This window comes from Pithys albifrons, chromosome 21 (genome assembly GCF_047495875.1).
Source record: "Pithys albifrons albifrons isolate INPA30051 chromosome 21, PitAlb_v1, whole genome shotgun sequence".
In the NCBI taxonomy this organism is placed as follows: domain Eukaryota; kingdom Metazoa; phylum Chordata; class Aves; order Passeriformes; family Thamnophilidae; genus Pithys; species Pithys albifrons.
This window is the reverse complement of record NC_092478.1, coordinates 11,567,809-11,593,533: the sequence shown is the minus strand read 5'-3', so window position 1 is coordinate 11,593,533 and position 25,725 is coordinate 11,567,809. Positions and strand designations below refer to the sequence as shown.

At 38.9% G+C, this 25,725-nt stretch overlaps 1 protein-coding gene across 9 annotated transcripts in view; it reads left to right on the top strand.

Annotated features, from left to right (window-relative positions):
• GTF2I (general transcription factor IIi) overlaps positions 1-25,725 on the top strand; it is a 130,397-nt gene that overhangs the window by 97,165 nt on the left and 7,507 nt on the right. For 7 of the 9 annotated variants that reach the window (XM_071575231.1, XM_071575225.1, XM_071575224.1 and 4 more), the window contains 18 exons: positions 2,444-2,509; positions 5,993-6,176; positions 8,131-8,183; positions 11,364-11,447; positions 12,144-12,327; positions 12,637-12,689; positions 14,640-14,711; positions 15,199-15,382; positions 16,420-16,478; positions 17,183-17,266; positions 17,756-17,839; positions 19,778-19,843; positions 20,670-20,853; positions 21,736-21,791; positions 22,342-22,452; positions 23,285-23,368; positions 24,219-24,402; positions 25,486-25,514. In XM_071575231.1, coding sequence (XP_071431332.1) covers positions 2,444-2,509; positions 5,993-6,176; positions 8,131-8,183; positions 11,364-11,447; positions 12,144-12,327; positions 12,637-12,689; positions 14,640-14,711; positions 15,199-15,382; positions 16,420-16,478; positions 17,183-17,266; positions 17,756-17,839; positions 19,778-19,843; positions 20,670-20,853; positions 21,736-21,791; positions 22,342-22,452; positions 23,285-23,368; positions 24,219-24,402; positions 25,486-25,514 — 1,821 coding nt within the window. The remainder of the gene's footprint in view (positions 1-2,443; positions 2,510-5,992; positions 6,177-8,130; positions 8,184-11,363; positions 11,448-12,143; positions 12,328-12,636; positions 12,690-14,639; positions 14,712-15,198; positions 15,383-16,419; positions 16,479-17,182; positions 17,267-17,755; positions 17,840-19,777; positions 19,844-20,669; positions 20,854-21,735; positions 21,792-22,341; positions 22,453-23,284; positions 23,369-24,218; positions 24,403-25,485; positions 25,515-25,725) is intronic. The other 2 variants (XM_071575226.1, XM_071575227.1) reach the window with 2 other exon arrangements.

The following is a 25,725-nucleotide window of genomic DNA, read 5'->3' as shown; positions in this document are numbered from 1 at the left end:
GGGTACTCTGTGGCATGGTGATGGGAATAGCAGTGTGCCCAGTACCTGAGCATCGCTGTGTGTGCACTGTGCGGGTTGCCCCAGCTGTAGTGGATGCTATCTGGAACATATTGCATGGAGCAGAGACTTGGATAAATTGAGGAGATTGTGGACAGATGGGAGAAGTTTTCAGGGTTGTTATTTAATTGGGATGGTGCTTCCTATATAACCGAAGGTATCTATGTAGAATTGAAGGAAGCCACCACTTACTCTCGTGCCTCTGGGAAAACCAGACTGCTTTGCAGTGATTACCAAAACAGAATATCAGCTTAGTTTTGTGGTAGGTATTAACTTTGCTATATGAGCACAAAGTGTGTGATGAAAGAATTTGTCAGGATCCAAGGGTTAATAATGCTGACTATCATATAAAAAACATCACACTGGTTACCTGATAATCCCTCTGAATTTTGAAATATCTCAGCAGTTTGACTTACTAATAAAGTATAAAAAAAGCTAAAAAAACAGTGTGCTGATCAAAATGTGAGCCATTTATGATTTTTTTTCCAATTGCTTGCTCTCTGTGTATCCACCATTGTGAACGAAAATGCCTGTAATTTGGTGTGTTTCATTATTAATCCTTGTAGTGTTTCCATTGGAGGGAGAGAGACATGGAAGTAGTAGGTTGAAAAGATCCACATGGTATATTTGACCAGTGATTGGGAGATTTGGAAACTGAGAAAAATGAAGCCTAGACAGCTTAATGGCTTGTTTAGGAGACCACGCTGGGTGGGAGCTGTGTGTCCTAAAATTGCACAACCACAAATATTCAGAACAGTATTTTTTATATGGTTGCTTTTTAATATGGTATGACATTCTTCCTGCCTGTTGTCCCTCTGACAAAAACTGGTCTGAGTTTTAGAGGAAATAATTTGTCAAGTCTGCCTTAGAACTTGATGAACCCTTCACACTTTCACGTGGGTTCCACTCCAGAACACATGTGCCTTTTAAATACCTTGTCTCAGGACTGTCCACATGAGTTCACCAGCTCTGTGGCATAAAAGAAGGCTTTCCCCTATAGAACAGCCAATTCTGACTTGTATTTACCTGACTCTTCTGGTAAAGCTGCTGTTAATCCATTGTTCTGTTGGTTGTGCTGAAATCAGAGAGCGCTTCATCCAAGTCTGTATCTGCTGTTAAAGGAGGATATACTGTAAGGAGCAAGTGACACAGGAACAGAAAACATTGAGCTCAAGACATGTTTATCACATGAGAAGCTGTACACTACTGGGTGGCAGTAGAAGGGTGGCAGAAGTAATTGTATAAATTTATCCACAAGGATTTAATTTCAAAATATAAATGGGTTTATTAATGCAGATGATCTTCCAGGTAACTAGAAGGAAGAGTTTGTGTGGATGCAAGGCAGCATGCCAAAACACCCCTTCCCTGCTAAAAAAGGTTTGATTCTTGCCCACATCTGAAGCATTCTGTCCTATGGATATCCATTGCACTACAGTAAAAAAATACAAGTTTAAATATGGACACCAAAGTTGTGTACATTGGTCTGAGAATGAATATTTAAGTTTCTTTAGACACAGACTCAAAATTCAATCATCTGGCTTGTCTGATACAAGACTTTTTTGACAACTGGAAGTACAATAGCTTGAATGGCCTCATTTTTTGACCTCTGTAGTTGCTAGATTAAAGTCTTTGGAGCAACAAATAAGCTGTAAGTACACTTGCTTAAAAGGCCAGACAACATTTGGTACCATCTTCAAGATAGTTGTTGTATTTTCCTAAAACCATTGAGATAGTAGAAAAGCAGTGAAAACATGTGCTCACAGTCAGAAAATTAGATGTTAAAATTCTGCCATTTAATCCAGCTGTCCATGTGACACAGGATTGGATTTGGATTAACTTCTGTCTTGCCGCCTATGTCTTCTTCGAGAAGTAGGATTTATGAGGATGTTTTGCAACAGCAGGACTTAGAGAAATGCTGGATTTAGGTAGAGGATGACACGATGCCTCCTGACCCACATAAGTTATACAGATTTGCACCAAAACAACTCCATGTACTCACTACAAGCTTTATCAAGCTTCCCTAATTAAGCTTTTCAGCACACAGATTTAGGTACAAACTGCCTTGACCCCGATGGCTGTGAGAGCTGCTGACCTATCTGCTGAAGAGAAATCATTTTTGGAAGTTACTTTAATGTGGTTTGTGTTGTGGGCTTTTTAAACTTGATTTAATATACAAGTTTGGGAGGTAATCTTGAACATTTTATTCTGTACTTTTTTTTTCCTGAAAGTATCTATGTATTCTAAGGTGTAGGCTATACTGTACCCTGCAGGCACCTGTATGCAAGTGAGCAGTAAAAGCACACTGCATGTTTCAGTTAGTGGTAACACAGATTTTACAAGAGATTCTCAGTTTTGTTTGTAGTCTGACATGTCCTTTTCTTTGCAGAAAAATGGAATGCACGAATTTCAGACTTAAGGAAGCAAGTTGAAGAGGTGTTTGAAAAAAAATATGGTATGTGTTACACACCTTTCTAAACCATTGCCTCTAGTCCTTTGTTGCTGTAAGTGACAGTCCTTTGACTTTCATCTTATTGTTTGCTCAGGAGCACACCAGAACTGAGAGCACCAATGGGTTAATTTTAAAATGGACTGTCTCTGTTTGACACCAAAGTGCAAAACTTACTATTGGTTGTGTTCAGATTCCTGGAGCTCCAGTGTGCTCGTGTCTTAAGGCACCCACATTTGAGAGCACTGTCTTTTTTTCTGTAATTACACCGAGTTCTTTTGTGAAAGAATCTTGTTAGAATGGCTGTAGGGAGAGGTTGCCACTCACTGATGATGATTGATTTGCAGTGAAGCAAAAATTATATGTTAATGACTCTTGGCAGGAAAAAGGATCAGATGTGTTAGAACTTGGAATTTTTTTCCAGATGTTGCCTCTAGATTTATTTTGTGTCCACATATCACAGACTAAAACAACGTAAGCAAAGATTTCAAAACAAATGGTGTTGCTCATCTGCCACAAAACATGGAAGTACTTTCAGAATGGACCTTGTGATTTGGAGTTATCACATGTTTGGTGTGTGACTATCTTTTGACATTTAAACAGCCCACTAAAAGCAACTCACACCAAGCTGAAACAGTTCACAGTCTGATTCACCATATTTTAAATGCTCTAAAAAGGAGCATCATTCTTAATGAATTGCTTTAATTTTGATTTTGGAGTTTGCACATAGCCAGCCTGAAGATTTCCTGTGTAGTCTGTTGAATACTGAGTTGTTCCCTTTCCATAGCAGGCCATATGGTATTAAATTAGCCCCTTTTCCCTGTGGATGACAACATTTGATTCACAAACCAATTCCTCTATTTCTTTCTATCTGTATAGACATACAGTCTCCCATTTACTGAAATTAGTTTTGGATGTCCAGAATTCCCAGAATGCTCTTCAATATTTTGGCTTCTATAGCTCCAAAATATTTTAGCAATGTCAGTCACTGTAATCCATTACAAGTGATGTGTCTGAAATTATAGTTTTGCATCTGGATGAAAACTAAATGGGATTACTTTTGAGTGACTTACATATACAGACTAAATTATAAAAATGAAAGCTATGTTCAGTGGGATTTCTATGGAAAAACATGTAAGATTCCAAATCCAAGAAGCCTCACTGCAGACTATGATGCTGATGGTGTTCTTAGGCTCTCTGAAGTGTATTGGCTAAAACATTTGCTGATTTAAGAGAAATAAAGACTCTCACCCGTTATTGGTTATTTGAACAGAGAGGATTCTTGTTACTATAAGCTATTCTTACTTGATGCTGAGTAGTGGTCTGGATTTCACTGACGTTGACCTGTTACACTTGTCTGCTGAATTTGTTGAGCTTTTCACCACATGCCACAACAGCCTCCAGGGCTGAGAATAATTTTTTTGTTAATTTCTTGTAAGAGGTATATGACTGCAAATCTACATTAATGAAGGACTGGTGTGATACACAACAGCTCTTTTGATTGTTCTTGAACTCCTTTGGCACAAGTTTTAATAGGGTTTCATTAGTCTATTTGCTGAGTCATCTTCAGGTTTGTGTCCATGTCCATGATTGTATTCTCTGTCTCCAATTTTGGCCATCTTCTGTTTGCCAGTTGAAACCAAGTCTAATTAAAACATCATTTTCCTTGCAGTTTTGTAAAATTTTGATACTCAATTCTGATCAGAATAGAAGATTAACGTACATACAAGACTAAGGTGACATATGTACAAGACTAATAGAAGACTAGGATACGTGCTAAGATACACACTTGTTTTCAAAGCTTCCCTGTTTTGTGATAAATGTCCTGAGAAATATTCTGGTTCTAGGTGTGTGCTGGTTTAAAGGTAAACTGGCAGGAGAAACAAACCCAAGAGAGATTATAAATCAGAGTTACAATTTAATAACAATATTACAATAAATGCAATAGCACAAGGAGAAATTGGTTTCAACCCACAAAACCCAGCAGTGTAACCCAGCCCCCTGGGGCACAAACACAATGGGGTTTGTTGGCCCCTGTGCTGAGACCCACGTGGTTCCCCCAAGCCCAGAGTAAAGGAGGTGAAAAACCTGTTGGTGCAGATAATGGTCACAGTCTGGTGGAGAGTGATGGTCTCCTACTGTCGAGGTTCTGCTCCTCCTCTGGATCTGACAAGTGGTCCCCCAAATCCCAAAACACCCAAGATTCTCTCCCCTCAGGTGCAGGTGGGAGCCCCCAGTCCCTCCGCCAGGGCAGGGAGTTCCACACTGGGGGATCTCACTCTGTGAGTCAGGGGGGATTTTGGAATCATTGCTGGCCCATGAGCAGAGATGACCCCTCAGGTGGGTGTGGAGGTACCAAGGACTCCCTGGAGAGGAGTTATCACAGCTCCTGTTTCACAGATGTCTTTCACACCCAGCTCCCAGCCTGAAAGCTCAGGTGTGCCCTGGACAGCTGCTGCTGGTCCATTGTTAACAGTTCATGAGAAAATGGCATAGAGGGTTTAGAATCCACAGCTTTGGTCACACCCACACAGTGATAAACTGGTCCCAGCTTGCTGAACTAGGACAAGGTGGTTGAAAGAGTGTGTTACCCACATACATGAAATACCTAAATGGTTTTATTGCATTTAAGACTTTGCCAGTTAATGAGAGCATTTTGAATAGACAATGTCTGAACCACAGGCCACGTAGATGTTACACTAAGTTGCTTGAAAAGGTGGCCTCAGTAGTTTTGCTTTCAAAAATGCTGTCACAACATCACTGTACTCTAATTTGGGTTTAGCTTTGTTTTTCTTTCCTCAAATCATTTTTTTCATCTAATTTCCATAGCAAAGAACAGAATGTACTGAACTATTTGCAGACAGTCAGTATTCTTGTTGCATGACCTACAAAGTAGCTTTTCATTTCCGTTAAAGATTTCATTAGTGGGGCCATGCTTTTTTCAACAGTGTTAGAAGTGTATTGTTTATTTCATTAGTAGTTCCTTGGATTTCTAAAACACACCACAACTTTAGTAATTCACTGAAGAGAAGGGATGCATGCCCCTTCTCCAATAAGCCAATAGTAGTAACAAATAATAATAGTGAGAGCTAGTGAACTGAAGCTTGCTTGTTTTATAATTAGGTAACTTCCTCTTTCAAAATGGACTATTAAACAAAACCAAAATGGTGTGAATGTTCACTCTATTGAGTGCAGTTGTTATTAACTTTTAACTGTTCCTAAATGTTAACAGAGTAAAGGGAAAAGATCCTCGTACAAGGATTCTCTATCTGTATATGTTTGCAGGGCTGCAGCTTGTTTACCATGGATCGTAGTGATTTTGCTGTAAAACAAAACCAATCCCCCACAACATGAATGCTTGCATGTTTCAACGTGATGAGGGGTTATTGCCTATTGCTAATTATAATGTTTATCAGAGTGATACGAAACAAGTAATTTGAATAGAGACACAGGCTAGTCTAATGTTTTTATTCTCCTTTTTCTTTAAAGCTGAAGCTATAAAAGCAAAAGGTCGAGTGTCTATTCCATACTCACTCTTCCAGGCAAGTGAGGAAGACTTACGTGTGGAGGGGCTGCCAGAAGGTGTCCCCTTCAGGCGTCCATCCACATATGGCATTCCCCGCATGGAGAGGATACTTCTAGCAAAGGAGCAGATCCGGTTTGTGATTAAAAAGTAAGGAATTTTGCATTTTTGTCTATATATTACTCACTGTTTTCTGCTAGTTTCTCTCTGCTTCATTTTATCTTCAAGAACTTCTAAACTGGTTTCTACTGATGTATTCATTTGGAGTACTAAGGAGGAGTTTTTAATTGGTGTTTACTCTGATAAACTCAGCTTATCAGACCAGCAGAACAGTGCAGTTGTGATGGACGGATCTCTGGACAGATCTCCTCAGTATTATGGACTTCTTGTCATGAACAGATATCTTTGTACTGTTCAAATCTCTGCAGTTACAGTACATGTTGAAAGCCATTGACTTTGGGATATTTGATGCTACCTGAGGATCCTAGCCTAATTTTCAGCTTGTGCTTTTATTTTATTTTTCCTTCCTGGAAGGCTGTATCAAGGTGTCTCTGTATCTGTATAGGACATCTTCCAGGGCAGACTTGAGGCCAAGATACACTGGTTTGTGTGGTTTAGTTGAATGTATGTCCTTTGTGTGTTTGGAGGTAGATCAGGTAGTATATGTGAAGACCTCAGATGTACACAGGGATGGCTTAAAGCTTAAAGGAAGCTGCAGTGAGTAATAGCTGATGTTTCCTTGGGTATCAGTGGTGTAGGGCCTAATCCAAGAGTTTTGAAGTGGGTGGGAATCTACTGATTGCAGTGGTCAGGCTCAGAATTGGGGGTAGTTACAGCCCTTGCCTTTGTGCATGCTTACTTTACCATGGGTACTGGTTGCTTCTGTTTGAAAGCTACTGGCCAGTTTCTGTCATCCTGACACTTGCAGATAACTAGGAAAGAAAAAGAAACATAGTTCTACCTTTTGTCTCATTTAAAATCACACACTATGCACACATTTTAACATTATGCAATGCTGGCACCTGCTCTTGTCAGATTTGTCTTAGTTGTTAACAGAAATTAATTTATGCTGTGTATTGGTATTGTAATGTGTGGTAACCAAAGCAGCTCAAAAACCACTTTGGCTCTGTGAGAAACATTGAATTTCTTGGTTGTTCAAATGTGGATAAAACTAGATGTATTTGAGAAACAGAAGAGTCTGCTTTGAAGTTTTCCTTTTTAGAGGTTAAATTTTTGGTTTTGATGCCTTAAAAGTCTGTAAAAAAGACTCCAAGCCAAATTTTGGTAGGAGATAAAAGGGTAGTGACTTTAATGAGCATCCAGGCTCGCCCGGGAATACATCAATGCGTGCGTCGGCACGCTTTAATTTCCATAGCTTTTATAATATGATCCATCCAATCATCACTTTACACATTTCCAGTTCCACCTCTGTCCCGCCCCAGTCCCACTCCCCAGGAATTAGGCCTGGGGTCGGTGAGACCCCCTCTTCATCAGTTCTCCTCTTCCTCGGGCTCCTGGAGTTCTTCCAGTGTTTATTCTTCTAGGTCACTCTGCCCTGTGTTTTTGTCTTCTTTTGATACCCTTCAATCTTGTACCTTGAAAAGGAGACTAAACAGCTAAGGAATTTGAGCTCCCTGTTCTGGGACAGTGGCTAGCCATAGAAAGACATTAAACTCAAGCTGCTGGAAATATTAATCCACTAAATCTACTTTGCTAAAGCTACTGTGTTCCTAAAACCTATAAAATGTGAAAATCAAAAATCAAGAATCCTTCCTGCATCAGTTTAGATGTTTGTTTCTGATGAACTGTGTCTTAGAAGTAAGTTTAATGGAACCTGTATGCTACCATTAAATGTTATGGCTCAGGTGGATATGGGCATCAGGCATGAAAAATGTTTTATCAGTAGGGTTCCAACTAGATTTTATGATACTTTGGTGTAAATTGGAATTTAGTGTTGGGGATCATGATGCCCTCGGGGGAGTTCTTTGGTTTTGGTTTGTTTGGGGGTTTTTTTCCATACCCTTCAGTAATAATTTGGGGCTGTAACTGGAGCCTGGTTTCTCACTGTCAGTCACTGTTAAAGTATGTACCTTACATTTTTTAGGCAGGAACTTCTGAATTCAACAGATGTTCCGCAGGAGAAACCAGCTACATCAGGTAGGTCTTCAAACGTGTGAGTTGTACAAGTACACTCTGATATATTTGTCAGTCTTAGTGGTGGCTACAATTTGCTCTTACTAATAACACATTGCAAGTAATTTCTCTGGTTTGAATTTTCTTTAGCTACAGAGGGACAGCAGTTTTCCACAGGTTATCCAAGCCAGTGTTACTAACACCCTGTCAATGGGTTTGATTCAGCTGGTGTGCTGATTTAAAGGTAAACCAGCAGGAGAAACAAACCCAACACAAGAGAGATTATCAATCAGAGTTACAATATAATAACAATATTACAATAAATGCAATAGCACAAGGAGAAATTGGTTTCAACCCACAAAACCCAGCAGTGTAACCCACCCCCTGGGGCACAAACACAATGGGGTTTGTTGGCCCCTGTGCTGAGACCCACGTGTTTCCCCCGAGTACAAAGGAAAAGGAGGTGAAAAACCTGTTGGTGCAGATGATGTCACAGTCTGGTCGAGAGTGGTGGGCTCCTCCTGTCACAGTTCTGGTCTGCCTCTGGATCCGAAGAGTGGTGCCCCATTCCCAAAACGCCCAAGATTCTCTCCCCTCAGGTGCAGGTGGGAGCCCCCAGTCCTTCCGCCAGGGCAGGGAGTTCCACACTGGGGGATCTCACTCTGTGAGTCAGGGGGGATTTTGGAATCGTTGCTGGCCCATGAGCAGAGATGACCCCTCAGGTGGGTGTGGAGGTGCCAAGGACTCCCTGGAGGGGAGTTATCACAGCTCTTATCTCACAGATGTGTTTCACAGCCGGAAAGCTCAGGTGTGCCCTGGGCAGATGCTGCAAATGGTCCATTGTTAACAGTTGATGGGAAATGGCATAGAGGGTTTAGAATCCACAGCTTCGGTCACACCCACACAGTGATAAACTGGTCCCAGCTTGCTGAACTGGGACAACTGGTCAGAAGGAAAAACTTTGAGGTAGGTGTTAGTCTGTTGAGATACAGAGAAAAGGCAGAAGTTTTCACAGCTGATAGAGTTGGAACTGTCTGTACTGTGAAATAATTGCTTATATATGGTATTTTCCAGAATTAGGTTAACTGAAATGCAATGATGAACATAGTGGTTACAATGACATTTATTATTGTAGAATCTTATTTGCTTGGATAACAGGGCTCTATTTGCATATAGTGATGCAAAGATAATACATTCCAACCACTTTTCCCATCAGGAATACCCTTCAGCAGATGCATGATCTTATATGTCTTGTCTTCATTGAGACCCATCCAAGAAAGCAGAAATGACCATGGAAATTTAAGAGTACAGGAATAGATTTTTGTTCCAGTTGCACCCATGAACTTATTTCCTCTCAAGCTGGGAAAAAAAAAGTTTAGCATTGAAAAAGAGTCAAGTTTTAAAAGAATTTTACCTTTGCATGGGCACTAGTTGGTAAATTACTTTCCCTGTCTTTTTTTCCCCTTCAGTTGAATTCTATTGTCTCTTAGGCTTCAGGGCATTTTTTTTTCAAATGTCCAGTTAAACCAAGTGTTGAAAGGTTGTATGCCTGAAACAACAGTTGCAAACAAATTGCTCCCAAAACTAAAATGCTAACTGGCACCCTCAACCTGGTTGAACTGTGAATTTTTAGTAATACCAAAGAAGTCCTTGGTTCTGACACTAACACAAGCAAATAGACAGCAGTGTTTGCACTAGGGCAGCATCATTATGCATTATATACTCATAGTCTTCTGTTGTAAAAAGTATATCAAAGACTCTATTAAGGTGAATATTAAGGATCTAAATTAAGGAAAGCAATTATGTCATAAGAATGTGCCTTTATTTGTGAAGGAAATAAACTTCTTGGGTCTTAATAACCTACTGTTCTTCAAGCACCAAATTAGACTACGAAAATAGTAGGTGGGCTAATCACTGAGCCTTAGCCACAACTGTACTTCTATGTGGGTGAAGTTAGCCCTTTTCTCTGTTGTTTTAGTCATATTAATATGGCTGTACTGATTATGAAGGCAAAGTAAGTACATTACTTTTCTCATAAAACCCCCCTGTATGCTAAGAAAACTAGTAGTAACCAATTTTTGTGGCACAGCATTATGAAGAGTTCCTTAAAATGTTTGTCATCACCAACTTGTAGTGATATTCATGTGTGACCTCTGCATCCTTTCTAAGAGAAGAGAGCATGTGTGGAAGCTGGCAATAACATCTCAGGGAACACAGAAGACAACAGATGTCTGAGCTTCCTTTCCTTCAGTTTTCTTTGCTTCCTGTTTGGATTCCCTCTTTCCCAGTGGTTCACTGTCTCTGCTACTCCATCTTAAAGGATAGAGCTACGGAGCACCAGCCCCCACTCTCTCTCCTCATTGTAGCTCCATGTCCAATGTCCTGCTCTGTCCATAGCCCCTGCTAGCTTGTGTCCCCAGCAGGAGAGGAATGGGATCAGTGTGGCAGAGGAAATGATGGTTTGCACTGGCATTCCTGTGGGAAGCAGGCCGGTCAGAAAGGTTTTGTGGAATGGCCTCAGTCCTGAAACCCTGAGGAGACTGATATTGGCTGCAAGACAAACCAGTCAGGCAGTGATGGTTTGGCTCAGGAATGGCTGGAGAAACGTGAACTGGTGCTTATGGTGATAGCCCAGCCTGGTGCACTTATGGAGCACAAGCTGTTGCTTTTGCATGCTGACTTAACCCACGGCATGGCAGCTAGGCCAGCTTCTTGTTTGAGCTTCACAAAAACCCTCAACAGGTTTCACTTATTGGTCACAAGGACATATTGAGAAGAAAAAAGTGATTTGTATTATATATCCTTTCATCCCTTGAAGGCAGGTTTTCATCCTATATGCATGTCTAATTCTGCACTGAATACCAGGATAATTCCCCAGAAGATGACACTGGCAAAAATATAATCCCATTTCCAAATGGGACTGCAGATTGGAGGTGGATGATGAAAGCATTGCAGTTCTTCAGCCCGAAGCACTGTGTGTATTTTGTAGGAAGAGTGATATCACTGGTTCAGTGGATTTCTGTTCAGTTTTAATATTCTGTTAATTCTTTTATGATTATTTTTTCTATTTCCAAGTTGAATCCATACTTCTTCCACACAGCATTTTCTGTGTAACCTGAAAATGCAGGATGATTATGCATGCTGTAAACTGAACTGAAAATAAAACCAAAGTAATTAGGGAATGTTGTTTTTGTTCTGTGTCAGTCTCAAATACAACAAAAGAGGAGTGGCATGCCAAAGTGAGCAAACTGAGAAAGATGGTGGATCAACTCTTCTGTGAAATGTTTGGTGAGTACATTATTTTCTTTTCTTTATAGCTTTGTATTTTTGAAGGTTGTTTTCATTCCTTCCTTTGAGCATCTACATGAATGAGACCTTTGATCAGGTTTTTTTCCAAATATTTAAAATCCTGGAAGTTGAGTGAAAAAGAATGTTTTAGCTTACTGCTTATACAAGGTAAAGCAATATTTTTTTTAAAAAAAAGAGTCATATATAGTTCTTCTGGTTGGTCTCAGTTCCTTCCTATTTGGATATTTTTCCTTTGATGGTGAATAAACTAGCCATTTACTTACTTATATCCACTGTAGTATCATTAAAATTAGTATTAGAATGTTTCTGGGCGAATTTTCATGTTCTCTCCAATATGAAAAAATAGTCAGCTTCCTAAGAGCTAGAATTAAATATTGCATGATGCTCTATTATAGACTCAAAGCTTTGGAAAAAACCACTGTTTGATGCCCCAGTGAGCAATCCAGTAATCTTCAGTCTGGTATTGTGACTGCCCAGCAGGAACATCATACAATATGGCAGATTTTTTATGTTTTTGATGTGCTGAGACTTGGGTTCTGTTGGATTTAGATGGCCTGCATTGTCCCAGGTTCTAAGATCAGAATTGCAACATCCTGAAGAATTAGTATCAGCTAGCTTTTAATGAAGGTTGACTGGCCAATCTGTCCAGTTACTGGATGTATTTTGATCCAACAGCCAAGGCCTTGGGAAGCACCGAGCCCAAAGCTGTTCCATACAAGAAATTTGAAGCTCATCCAACTGACCTCTATGTTGAAGGGCTGCCAGAGAACATGCCTTTTAGGAGTCCCTCCTGGTATGGAATCCCTTGCCTTGAAAAAATAATTCAAGTGGGCAAGAGAATAAAATTTGTGATCAAAAGGTAAGTCTTAGTTTAATGCCTAAAAATGGAGGTTTTCTTAAGAGGCCAAACACCCTATGTGTAATCAAGCACTTGATTTTGTGAAGTCATAAAGCATTTGGTTTCTGGTTACCAAATAGGCAAATTGAGTATTCTGCATTATAAAGTGGGTATTTGCAATCCGGATAAGTATTCCAAAATATCTTTGTAGCATGTTGACAAATGTGGAAAGCATAATAGAAAAATTCAAACTCTTCAATTCATGTCACAATAGGTAGTAGTATTTAATTTGTGTCAGGAATAAGCAGATTATTTGTGTCCTGGTTGCAGGCCAGAGCTGCTAAGTGTCACTTCAACCGAAGTTACTCAGTCAAACACAGCAGGTAAGACAGGTGGTGTCTCCAAGTGGGAATGGAAGTGTTTGGTGGGAAAATGGATCTGGAGCAGTGAAGCCTTTTTCAAGAAGTAACCCCTGTGTGATGAGTGTGCAGGCATGATCTTCATGAGGGCTGCAAGGAATTAACTGATCACTATGAACAAGGATGGCTTCCTGGATTGTTGGGATCATGGTGCAGTCCTGCTGCCTTTGAATGACTACATTGGGTCACCTTCACAGCCCCAGGGAAGTGAAGTTACTGCCCTGGCCTGAATAAAAGCTCTGGAGCCCCTTGGCATTTCACAGCTGATCCTGGGCTCTTAGTAAGCAGTTGTAAGAACTTCTTCAAAGCATGAAGTAGCTTTAACATGGGAAGAGAATCATTTTGGAGTTTATTTCAGAATGCCCTGAATTGGAGTGTGTTGGCTTGCTCTTGCTACAGGAGTATGTAATCCAGATCTCTTTGGGTTTTTCAGGAGTACGGCTCTGCTTGTAATAATAACACAAACCGGTATCGAGGGCTTCCTGTATTTTTCCACACACAGCTCACATGCAGGAAATAAAAAGAAAGGAATATGATTTAATAATCATGTAAGCAGTAGTTGTCTTACAGAAACACAACGTATTGTGGATTTTATTTAGATTTTAAGAAAAAACTCATTCAGGAAGAGGGTAGTTCAGCAGAAAAATCTGTGTTCAGTGTTGCAGCAGAGGAAAAGGCAGCGTCGAGGTGGGGGTTTTTCAAAGTCCTGACAGCAACTGCCAATGGTAGCAGTAAAAAATCAGCTACTAAAATCCTCTTTCTGAAAGAGCAGGTGGGTAGTGATGAAGATTCTTAAACCTCAGACTGTTTGAGTGTTCAGAATATTATTTCTTTCACTAGTTGTTTCACTATATTTTTCACTACCTTATAAGCGATTCTGGAATTAGCAATGCCTGCAAAGCTTATCAAGGTCCAGGGTTTGGTGTCAGACAGGCAAACACAGCAAATGTTGTCCTGGGCTTAGAGACAGGTGAAAACCACCTTCCCAGGCAAGGACCAAGGATCTTCTTAGTGCAGATGCTTAATGTTGCTAAAGAATATTAGGCTGCTTTTAAGCAAAATACTAGTCTTTTACAAAATGGTAATCTTGTGCTCTCAACAGATAGTTTGTGAATAACACTTCAATCTTTTGAACTAAATTAGTCAGTCTGATTTCTTTGCCACTGAGACTACAACATGTGAATAAGTACAAATGTAGATGTTAAATACCTGTGAAATCTATCAAATAAGTAGTCTGGGCTGCAAGACATAATAATGCATCTTGCCATGGAAATAAGACACTAGAAACAAACAAGGTAGGTAATTTCTGAGTCAAAAATATAATTTGGAAACAAAAAATTTCTGTATAGCTTCCTACCTGCTTGCATTCCACAGCTTGGAATGGTTTTGGCTCAGTAGCAGTTACTTGTAGGTTGTGATGAAAAGTAGTGAAGTATGATGCCATTTGTTAGAAAATAAGTGCTTTTTATATCACATACTTTGCTTTCTTCTCTATCTAAGCTACAAATTGTCTGCACTGGCTAGCATTCCTATAATTGGCTTTTATTTACAATAGAGAATATGACTGAGGATGGGTTTTTTGTGCTAATAAAAAGGTTTAGCAAAACAGTCTTTAAATCCTCATTCTCTGCTCTAAAACGTGTTTTTGTTATATACTATGATTAATTACAGCTTTGTAAAAGCCACTAATAAAATAATTTCTTTCTGCATCTAAAGGCTCCGAAGAACAAGTTCTCCCACTTGGATCAGTGTTTAAAAGTAGTAACTACATTTAAATAGATTTTCCATTGTGTGGCCTTGTCCTCTCAGATGTGATTGTGTTGATTGTTTTCAAGTCCTTATGTGGGAAGAAATGTGTTCAAATGTACCTCTAGAACTGAGTGATTCTCTGACATAGCTGTTTTTGGTTTTCAGGGAAAGAAGATTGGAATTCCAAGATCACAAAGCTAAGACAGGAAGTAGAAGAAATATTTAATATAAAGTTTGGTAAGTTAAATTCTAAATGCACTGTTCTGTAGCACTGCTGCATTTTAAAACTCCTCTGTTTAAATGTTACTGTACTTACCTAAGCATCAGAAATATACTAGGGCAGATGGAAATCTTGACTCCTTTTACCTTTGTTTTACTGACTCTTTCCTATAACTGACATAAAAGTTTTTATAATAGCATAGTAGACCATAATTTTTCCAGTTGTGTGACAAGAGATGATAGTATGTACACAAAAGGTTTTGGATGAAATAATGTTCTCAAAAGAAAATACAAGGCAATGCAGGTTTAGATGTTATCTGTAAGAAGTTGAACCAAGTCCCCATTTATATTTATTCTACAGAAAATAATAGGAAATCTGTTTATTTAGATGTTTCTATTGTTTGGGTTTTTCTGTTATCTCTGAGTAGCACAGCTTCTTAAAGTCACTTGAGATGAAATTTCACCCATTTGAGTGTGTAATCTCTCATTTAATCTTTATTTGCAGCCCAAGCTCTGGGGCTTTCAGAGACAGTGAAAATTCCCTATGCTTTGTTTGAATTGAATTCCGAGCACTTGCGTGTTGAAGGTTTGCCAGAAGGAGTCCCCTTCCGGAGTCCCACATGGTTTGGAATTCCACGCCTTGAAAGAATCATCCGTGCGAGTGACAAAATCAAATTTGTCATTAAAAAGTATGTTTGCAATTCAGTTATTTTTACTCATGATTTTGAACTTATTTGATTTTATTCCCAGTGATGCCAAAGGGGTTTCTGATTTTTCATTTTTATAGATTTTAGAAGTATTTGTAGCTGTAGCAAAGTAGATTTTTAGTATGCTGGTATTCTGGCAGCCTAAGTTCATTGTTTATATATCCTAACCCCTACCACAGATTAGTAGCTCAAATTCTTTTAGCTGTTTAGGCTCTCTTCAAGGTACTAGAGCTGAAGACTATCAGAAAGGCCTGCAGAACAAGACCAAACATAAGCCAACAACCTTGAGACTAAGAACACTGGAAGAAATCCAAAGCCTGAGGAAGAAGAGCTGAGGGACCCCAGCCCCAAATCCTGGGGGATGGCACAGGGGTGGGACTGGGGCTGGACTGAGAGATGTGTAAAGTAACAATTGGGTGGACAATATTATAAAAGCCATGGAAACCAGTGTTTGGGGGAGCATGGAGATGTCATCATGTATTCCAAAAAGCCCTAAGCCTGGACATTAAAGAATGTACCTTTTTATCTTATCCCACATTAACTTGGCTCGGAGTCCTGGTTTTGGGGGCACTCACGGCATCCCCAGCAACTGTAGGCTTTAGATGCTACCTAAATTCTGTTTCCATGGTACAGAAATAACATTTTTCACATCTGTCTGGTCTCATAAAAGGATATGCATTCCTCAGTGAATTTCCATAGATGTATAAATTGCATGTTTCATGCATCAGGGATCTGGGGCAGGGGCAGTGGTCTTGCACCTGGAAGCTTTTTTCCTTTTTTTTTCCCCCTTACTTTTTTGCTTAAACCCAGAAGAAAATTACAGAGCAGAAAATGTAGCTTTATGTTGGTTTAGGGGTTTTGTTTTTGCTTATAGTAGATGGAGAGATATCTATGTTGCTAGCAGAATTTTATTGTAAAGAGCTGATGGTATGTGCATTGGGACTCAGCTGAATTCCAGGATATTTTAATATTTTGCAGTATTTGGCAATTGATTGGATTGTGTTGTGTTCAACTTCTAGGCCTGAGCTTCTCGCTGCCCATTTGCCTCGAAAACTGGCTAATAAAATAAACAGAGAAGGTAAACAATTTGCTGCCATCAATTCATAACCAGTTAGTTTCTGCTTCCCTAGCAGACTGAGGGATCTTAGTGGTTGAAAAATATGTGTTACAAATAAAAGGCATTATTTAAGATGCTCTAGCATAGGAGTCTGTAAATCTGCTATTATTTGAAAAAGAGACTCAAACTGTAAATTTTTTGCTTTTTTTATTTGACTATTCTAGTACAGAAAATGGAATTTACCCACTTTTGACAACTTTTATTTTGCTTTTAATGGCTTTAACCATGTTTAGCTTGGAGCTGGGAACTGCAGTAAATAAAAATTATGTTTTATAAGAAAAGAATAAAAGTGTCTTTTAAGTTTCCTATAGAAAATTCAGATGTTAATAATTTTTTTTAATAAAAGATAAATAATAAAAAGATAGATCATAAAATAGATAATAAAAAGTACCAAAACTCTTCTTCATACTTAGAAACAACAAAGTCTTCCGTTCAGAATTAGTGGAGTGAAAATTTAGGTGTGATACCTGCCTATTTCAAGAGCACTAAACCTACTTTTTAAGGCTGTGAACATCAATGTATTGTTCAGGTTTTACAATGCAGACTGTATTTAGTTCAGTCTGTTGGAATTTTCAGAAGACAGCTGATTTTTTTTGCTAGCTCTGCAGGATGATATATGTTGTAGAGAGTTTCTGCTTTACACCTTCTGTTCTCTTGGCTTCCAGCAAAGACTCCAAAGAGTTCCAGAAGGTCACAAAGTCCTTCAAGCAATTCAAGCGTCCCAGAGATTGAAGTTACTATTGATGAAAGTATGGAAGAAATATCATTAAGTTTTATTCTGATGCTATTCTGTTTTATTCTTGTTATGTTTTCTGTTGTTCTCAGCTTTTGTAGCCCATAAGTAACTTACACATCCACCTAATGTAGCAAACTCTTACATTTCACGGCTTCAGATACACTTTAATATAGAAACAGTTCTGTTTTTTGTTTCTGAATAATACTGGGTTCTGTGTAGATGGTGCTTAGGTAGAACATTGGAGTTTGACAACTTGCTTGGGCCCATTATTCCAAGCAGAGATATAGGAACTGACTTAGCCCCAAGCAAAGGAATAACAGATGTGATCAGTAGTATCAAATGCTTAAATACAACCCCAGAACTTCTTAAAGGCTTTTTTTTTTAATTCCACTCTTGATTCAGAATTTAAGATTTCTCTAGTAATCAAGTTTGATGCATTGTTCTTTTCATATGATATTTTACTTCTGCTGTCTGCATGTATATATGTAATGTCTCTTCACAGGTCCTAAAAAGGCACAAACAACAAGTGCTGAAACTAATTCTCCAACCAACAGCTGCAGTTCACGAGGAAAAGACTTCTCTTTTCGTAAGTGTTTTGGGAATTTGCACAGATACGTTCTTTTAATATTGTTATGGAACCTTCTGATTACATATCAGATATTTTGAATTCATGTTCTGTTGTACAGTTAGTGAATGACTGAAGTTCTTGCTTTCATGTACATTCAGTTCTTCATCATGTGAAGCAATCTGTGTTAGTGAAATCCTGAGTGATGTATGGAGAATGGTATATAAGTAAAGCACAGGTCCTTTAGATCTTTGGTTTCAGTCAGTCCCTTTAGATTTTTGCTCATCTGCTACTGCACAATGCTGCAGACTCTCAAAGGACTTTCCTGATGCAAAGTACCACCAAAATGCATTAACCCAGATGAGATCTAGTACTGTGCATGAATTTCATAAACACTCAACAAACCTGAAATACTGACATCACTGTGCAGACATACCTAAGTGGGATGTAGGGTTCAGGGAGGATTTGAACTAACATTAGTGAGCCGTGGTCTGTCAGAGCTAGTTATGCATGATTATCAATATATACCTCTGCAGTCTGGAAATGAGTAAAGGAGAAGTTGGACTGGACTGGAAGCCATGCAGTTGTGTTCATGAGTGTTGGCCAGAGTTTCCTGGGCTTGGAGGCCCAGGCCTTTCTGTGCAGTGCTCTGGCACAGAAATCTCTGTATTAAAAGCAGCATCAATTTGCAACCCAGATAAATTCTTCATACTCAAGTGAGATGAGTGACTGCATTCAGAGTAACTGTAAGCAGTTCTATGTCTCAGTAAACCCTTTTTCAGCATCCTTATATTCTGAGTTTATTTGCTTATATATATGTGGAAGTTTGTTGTTACTTGGTTTTTCTTTTTTGTCCTGCATGCTTTCTTTTCAGCCTTATGGTCATAAAATGTGAAAGAAAGGAATTCTTTTCTCCTACTGAGCCAGCTGAAAATGAATATAAGATACTAATTTAGAATGACTGCTCCTTTTGACATGGGTGGTATTCAAACTCAGAGTTGTGTTCAGTTCCTTTGGACTTGCTTGCTATTGTTAGACCTAGGGTTTGGTTTTCTTTTTCTTGTTTGGTTTTTTTTTTGGTGTGAGTGTGTGTTGTTTTTTACTTTGTTTTGGGTTTTTCTGTTGATGTTTGGGGTTTTTTGAGTTGTTTTTTTTTTTATCTACAACTATTTTAAACTTTTAACTGAGTTTTAGTTTTGGAGACCAGCTGTGAACTGCTTAATGCAGCCACAAGTAACCAGGACCCAAGGATGTGGCCTGAAGTTGTGCCAGGGCAGGGTTAGGTTGGATGCCAGGAAAAGGCTCTTCCCCCAGAGGGTGGTGGGCACTGCCCAGGCTCCCCAGGGCAGTGGGCACAGCCCCAAGGCTGCCAGAGCTCCAGGAGGGTTTGGATGATGCTCTGGGGCACAGGGGGTGACTCTTGGGGCTGGGCCTGGGCAGGGCTGAGGGTTGGATTGATGGTCCGTGTGGGTCCTTTCCAACTCAGCATATTCTTTGATTCTGTAATTGCTCTGAAATTTTGTCAGAAACAAAATGCCTATGTAGATGGATGTTTAATCTCACCTGCTGTAGTAGAAACTGTGCTAGAGATTATAGATCTGAGCAGAGAGGTATGTGTTTCAGAGCTGTGTCACTGAACATATGGAGAGCTTTCTGCCACTATTTTGGGTGGTGGTTCAGATGAGTAAATTTTGTGCTGCCTGATACTGTAAATTTGGATCACTCTTGGATTAATTTTAATCACCCTTGCTTTATTTAGTAGCAGTATCTTTCAAAGCTTCAGGAAAATGAAGATTGGTGTGGATATAGTTTTGCAGAGTGAAAGACATTTTGCACATTTTACTGCCATGGTAAATCAGTTATCAAGCATAATAATGTATTAAACATTTATTAAATATTCTTCCAAGACTGATTAATTGTGTGAGCATTGATTTAATTCTTTCAATTTCCTCCTGGCAGACGCATGGAATGCCAAAATTACTTACTTAAAGGAGAAAGTTGAAGATCTTTTTAATGAAAAATGTGGTAGGTTTATTGATTCTTTTTTGCTGAAAAGTCTTTCTTATGAACATGTAGTTAGATGTATGAGAGATGTTCAAATGCTTATTCCAGATGTCCTGCAATTCTTGTGTACTCCACACATTCCCATCTGAGTGCATTCTCATATACTTGCTTGCAATCCTCTGTCACATTTCCACTAGTTATTTTATTTGGCTTTGGAAATTGAGAAGTTTTAGTTGGATTATGACTTTTTTAATGACCCACAGTGTGATCCACATCCTGGCACACCTTCTTAAGCTTTCTTCACTCTGTTTATGAATGGGTCTTTGTATGACTCTGCATGACTCAATACATTACGGATGGTATCTGGAGGGTCGTGTTCTGTCATGTGCCAGCACTTCTTCTAGTGCAGGCTGTTTGGAAACTAATGACTTTTGGAAGTAATGGCCTCTCATTGCTCTTCTGAATGTGGGTTTTTGAATAATAGCACTACTCTCACCTGCCCATAGTGCTGTTCTCTAGAAGAGACAGAGACACAATGCATTGCTTGTAACAAACTGGGATACAGATGGGGTAGTCTTGTATGCAGACCAGGCCAGTGCCATGAGCTGGCTGCACATCACTAATTTTCAGCAAATCACCATAAGCTTTCCTGCAACAGAATGAGCTATCTTGGAACTTCATTTTCTTCTGCCTATTCATAGCTGTCACCAAAAAAAGGCAAACCTGCTGGTTCTGCCTAATCTCGTATGTATGGGCCAAGTTTTCTATACCATTTATACCAGAGGTTTTCTGTTTCTGTACCCATCAGTGACTTAGCTGGTAGCTTATTTGCTCTGTTGCATTGCAGGGGAAGCGCTGGGGCTCACTGAGCCGGTGAAGGTGCCGTTTTCTCTGTTTGAATCCTTCACAGATGCTTTCCACGTGGAAGGACTACCTGAGGGAGTACCTTTCCGCCAACCTTCAACTTTTGGAATTCCAAGACTAGAGAAGATCCTGAGAAACAAAGCTAAAATAAAATTCGTTATTAAAAAGTAAGACTCCAATATGTCTTTGTTAACCTGTTCTATGAGAATTGAAATGTAGACCAAAAAATGAAATTGTGTTGCTGGGTTGCTAAATTACTCTATAAAATACACACGGGAATATATATCTACTAAATTGAGGAAATGGTCAAAAACCTTTTGTAGAGATAGACCAAGATACAATACTTTTTTTGTTCAGAAAGACTTACAGCATGTTGTGAGAGGAAGAACAAGTCCAGGTTTCTTAGCCCAGTACAATTATCACATCTCTGGCTATTTCCTACTGCATGGGGCACTTATGGGGTACTCGTAAAGCTTTCTGGCTCTGTATGAAGAGCTGAGAAGTGGAGATTCATATACTGAGTGTTTTAAGAATTTGCTTTTTCCTGTCTAGAACAGGCTTAGATACCCATGTGCCAATGTAGAAACAGTGGCAAGAGAAGTTAGGAAGGGAATGTAGTGATAGAAAAAGGGGGAGTGGCTTTACACTGACAGAGACCAGGGTTAGATTAGATATTAGGAAGAAACTCTTCCCTGGGAGCGTGGGGATGCCCTAGCACAGGTTGGGCAGAGAAACTGTGGCTGCCCCATCCCTGAAAGTGTCCAAGGCCAGGCTGGACAGGGTTCGTGGCAATCTGGGATAGTGGAAGGTGTCCCTGCCTGTGGCAGGGGCTTGGAACTGGAGGTCTTTAACGATCTCCTCCAGCCCAAACTGTTCTGTGATTCTGTGAAGTTATGGAGCCTCTCACTTATTGCATTCTTCACTGTGTTTGGCTGAGAGAATATCACTTGGTTCCTGTCTTTAATATAATAATACTAGAAAATTGCATTTTCTTTAATGTTGATAATGTAATTTTAATATTGCACATGAAATGTTCAATCTGTTTGCAGGCCTGAGGTGTTGAAGGCAGCTATTAAAGAATGTTCTGCTGCTAGAAGCCCCCAAAGTGAGTTTTGCAACTGCTTCATACTCTAGATAAGTTTCTTTCAAGGATTAAATACAAATTATGAAGACTGCATAGTGTTAAAAAATTCCTGAATGATGCATTCTACCTTGTGGTTGTTTGGTTCATTTACTTAATTATTTGTGTTTTTAAGATTGGAAAAGCACTTACCAATTACAGCTTAAATATAGCTCTAGCAAGGGAGTCTTAATTTTTTAAAATTATTCCCTATAATCATGCCACTAATGTATTCTTTGCTGCTTTTTATCAAAATGTAGCCAGTAATGTATTATTCACAGGAGTAACTCAGGTCTAGAGATAAATTATTTGGTCCTAATTTGTAGGTCATCTAAATGGAAAATGCTCAAGAGACAGCAGTGCAGATAACCAGTAGAAAATTGTGTCAAATAGGTAGTAGAATAAATGCTCCCATTTTGAAACTGCATTCTCTTTGAAAACTTTGCCAATATCTGTTGTTTTACAATATTTTCTTCATGTAAGAGATTGAAGATTTTGAACTTTCTATAAATATTTTCTGAATTAATCCTTTTAGGAAAAACTAATTCACCGGATACAGCCAGGGCAGTAAGTACCACAGCACACACAGTGGTGGACAGAACTGCAGATGCTGAAGACTTTGACGTCATTCAAGTAACTGTACCAGGTGTGTGTTCTGGTGGGTTTCACAATCTTCCTGTTTGTGCTTGTGTTATTCATGACATTTGTTTGAGGAAGTTTTTTCCTACAGTCAAGCTGGTTCACTGAAATACTAGCACGGTCACCAAAGAGCATAATTTTAGCATTTGGGTTTTACTGAGATGTTACGTATTTTCTAACACTCATTCAGTGTCATCTCTAGAATATTCTTTGACCAACTATTAGTTAAGAAGTATTCACATTTTTCTCTTGCAATAATTTAAATATTGATTTGCAATTCTTGGCAAATTCCAGGACATCCGTACTCAGGCTGAATTGAATAACCATGCAGACTGAACTGCATTGTCTTAACAGTGATTACTGCTTTCTCAGGCATGTATTACAGCCATTGGAATTCACTGGAAACCATGAGGAATGTTGTATGCTATGGCCATCCGGTGAATGGTCACTTTGCTTTTACCTTTCCCCATCATTCCGTGTTCTGTAAGAAAATAAAATATGATTTGTTGGTTTAGATTAAGTTTACAAAATCATCTTGAGACAGTAAACCTGGATTCATCCCTGGAAATGTTCAAGGCCAGGTTGGACAGGGCTTGGAGGAACCTGCTCCACTGGTGGGAGTTGTGTTTGCCTGTGGCAGGGGGTTGGAACTGGATGAGATTTAAGGTGCCTTCCAAAACAAACCATTCTAGGATTCTGTGATTTCTTAGTAACCATCTGGTTTTGGGTATTTCTACAATTCTGTATATCTGCTTTGAGTAAACATGCAGAGAGAAACAAGCTTCAGGGGTAACAAAATTTGTGCTTAATTCTCGTGCTGTTCTAACAATTTCTTCCAGATGATGAAAGTGAGCGACTGTCAAACGTAGAGAAGGCCAAACAATTGAGAGAGCAAGTCAATGAGCTTTTTAGCCAGAAATTTGGTAATTGCTTCTTACTCCCCATTTTTACATAGGTGTGGGTGTAACTAATGTTGTTCATATTGAAGTTACTGAATGGGTATTCACTCACAGTGAATTATGTATGTGATCATTACAATGAACAAATTTGAGAATTGTATATGAATGTTGTGCTTTAACTTCCAAAAAATCTTTTGTAAGTGATGTAGGTAGTTTGGTGTGTTAACAATAAAATCTCAAGAGTCTGGATTGCTTCATGGTTCCCCTCCCTTTTCCTGTTTCTTTCTATGTCAGTGTGGATGAAGTATTTATTTTGCTGGCAGTCCATGGTTCTTCTCAGGAGTTCATAATCCCAACCTCATAATTCCTGGGACTAGAGTAATTTTAAAAATGCATCTTAACTGTTTTGCTGTATATAGTGGTTTTTTGGTTGGTTTTTTGTTTTGTTTTTTTTTTTACTTTGCATTGTACAGCAGTAATGACCTGAGTTTCTTTATCTGAAATTCCTTCAGTGGTGCTGTGTTGAATTACCTTTCATGGCATTGCAGGAAACGCTTTGTATTCCTTCATGTAGTTATTTCCTTTTATACCCTGTTCTATATTTTTTTTAGTAAAAGCAGAATCTATGTTGTTCATATGGTGAGCAGTCAGATTTGGAGTTATGACTAATGCTCTCCTAGTAATGTTCATGAATGTAATCCAACACCACTATTTCTAACACTGTAATGGCTTCATTGTCAAGTGAATTTTCATAGTTTCAGATCTGATGGAAAGCTTGGGCTTGCATTTTGTTTCTCAGTCCTCTGAGGATTTTTTCCTTCAGGAAATCATAAATATTATAGGCTTGAAAATAAACATGACCTCTCTCACTTAGGTGAAGCTACTGGTGTGAGTTATCCTGTGAAAGTTCCATACAGAAAGATCACCACCAACCCTGGCTGTGTGGTGGTGGAGGGATTGCCTCCCGGCGTGACATTTAAAGCACCCAGTTACCTGGAAATCAGCTCAATGAAGAAGATTTTGGAATCAGCAGAACTTATCAAGTTTACTGTCATTCGGTAGGTAGTTGCCATTGATTAGATGGTGCAGGTGTTGTGAGCACAGCCCTGTAGTTGGAATAAATTGAAATGTGAAAGAATACAAGTTGCAGTGTATCTTTAAATGGTGTGAGGCTCATTTGAATAACAATCTCTCAGGTGCAATAAAGCCCAGATGTTCCTAGCAGGAATGAAGAAGGACATGTCCAATGTAGTATCACAAAGGGGTGTATTGTTAATACTGCATATTACAGCAAGCTGTCTTTTGAGTTAGAATCTATTCACATTGTATAACAGTCCTATAGTTTTGTGGGCCTTAACTCTCCCAGTTATAATACCAAGCTTTGAGACAAGTCCAAAGCTTGTTGGCCCTTAACAGTAAATAGTATGTTCGTAGTAGTACTACTATTATTATTTTTAAATATTTCAGCTTTGTTAAGAATCCTGAGTTCAGGTAAACTCTTTGATAATTTTTTCCCTACAGAAAGAGTTTTATCTGCAAGATTTAAAAATGCAATATTGTCCAATTACAATATAAGGGCGTTTCATTTATGTGTGTATATTTCCATAGATGTATATAAAACACACATATATACAAAGTTAATTTGTATACATGAAGCAGAGTAGATGAAACTTTGGAATCATACTAGGGAACAATTGAAAATAAAAATTTATCAGTTTCTGTAACTCCTCAGATCATAGATGACTTTACAGAAGCCTAAAACTTCAGTTTACCTTTAGAGAGAGAAATTTCTTAAATATATCTTATTAAGGGGTCTGAATTCTCAACCCTTAATCATGGCATGTTTTAACCAAAGGGACTTTGATGTGTGTTGTTGAATAGAGCTCTGAAGCAGAGGTGACCCCTTGTTAACTATTGGTGACCAAGGGAAGGGTTTAGTTCTTCCCATGTATGTTACTTTCCAAATGCTAGTTTGGAACAACCACAGAGCCCAAGAGCTGCTATTCCTTCTATTTTATTTGACTTCCTTTGCATTTTTAGTATGACCTCTGTTACAGAGAGCGTGGGGAGGTTGCACTGGGAGGAGACCCCATGCAGTGCATTTTAGAATCAGTTAATGGTTTGTTGTTTTTTTTTTTCAGAACATTTCCAGGACTTACAATTAACAAAAGTAAGTATTTATGACACACTGATGACAAATATATTTTTGCAACCTACCAAGACACCTTTTCTACATTGTGTCTTAGTGGCAGAGGCTCCACAGTCCTTAAGGTCTCTGTGTAACTGTGTCTTTCTCAGTAAGATTTCCTGACTAAACATGCATAAACATGAGGGTAAGGGAGTAAATTTCATATGAAAATGCAAGACACTGATTTTGTATT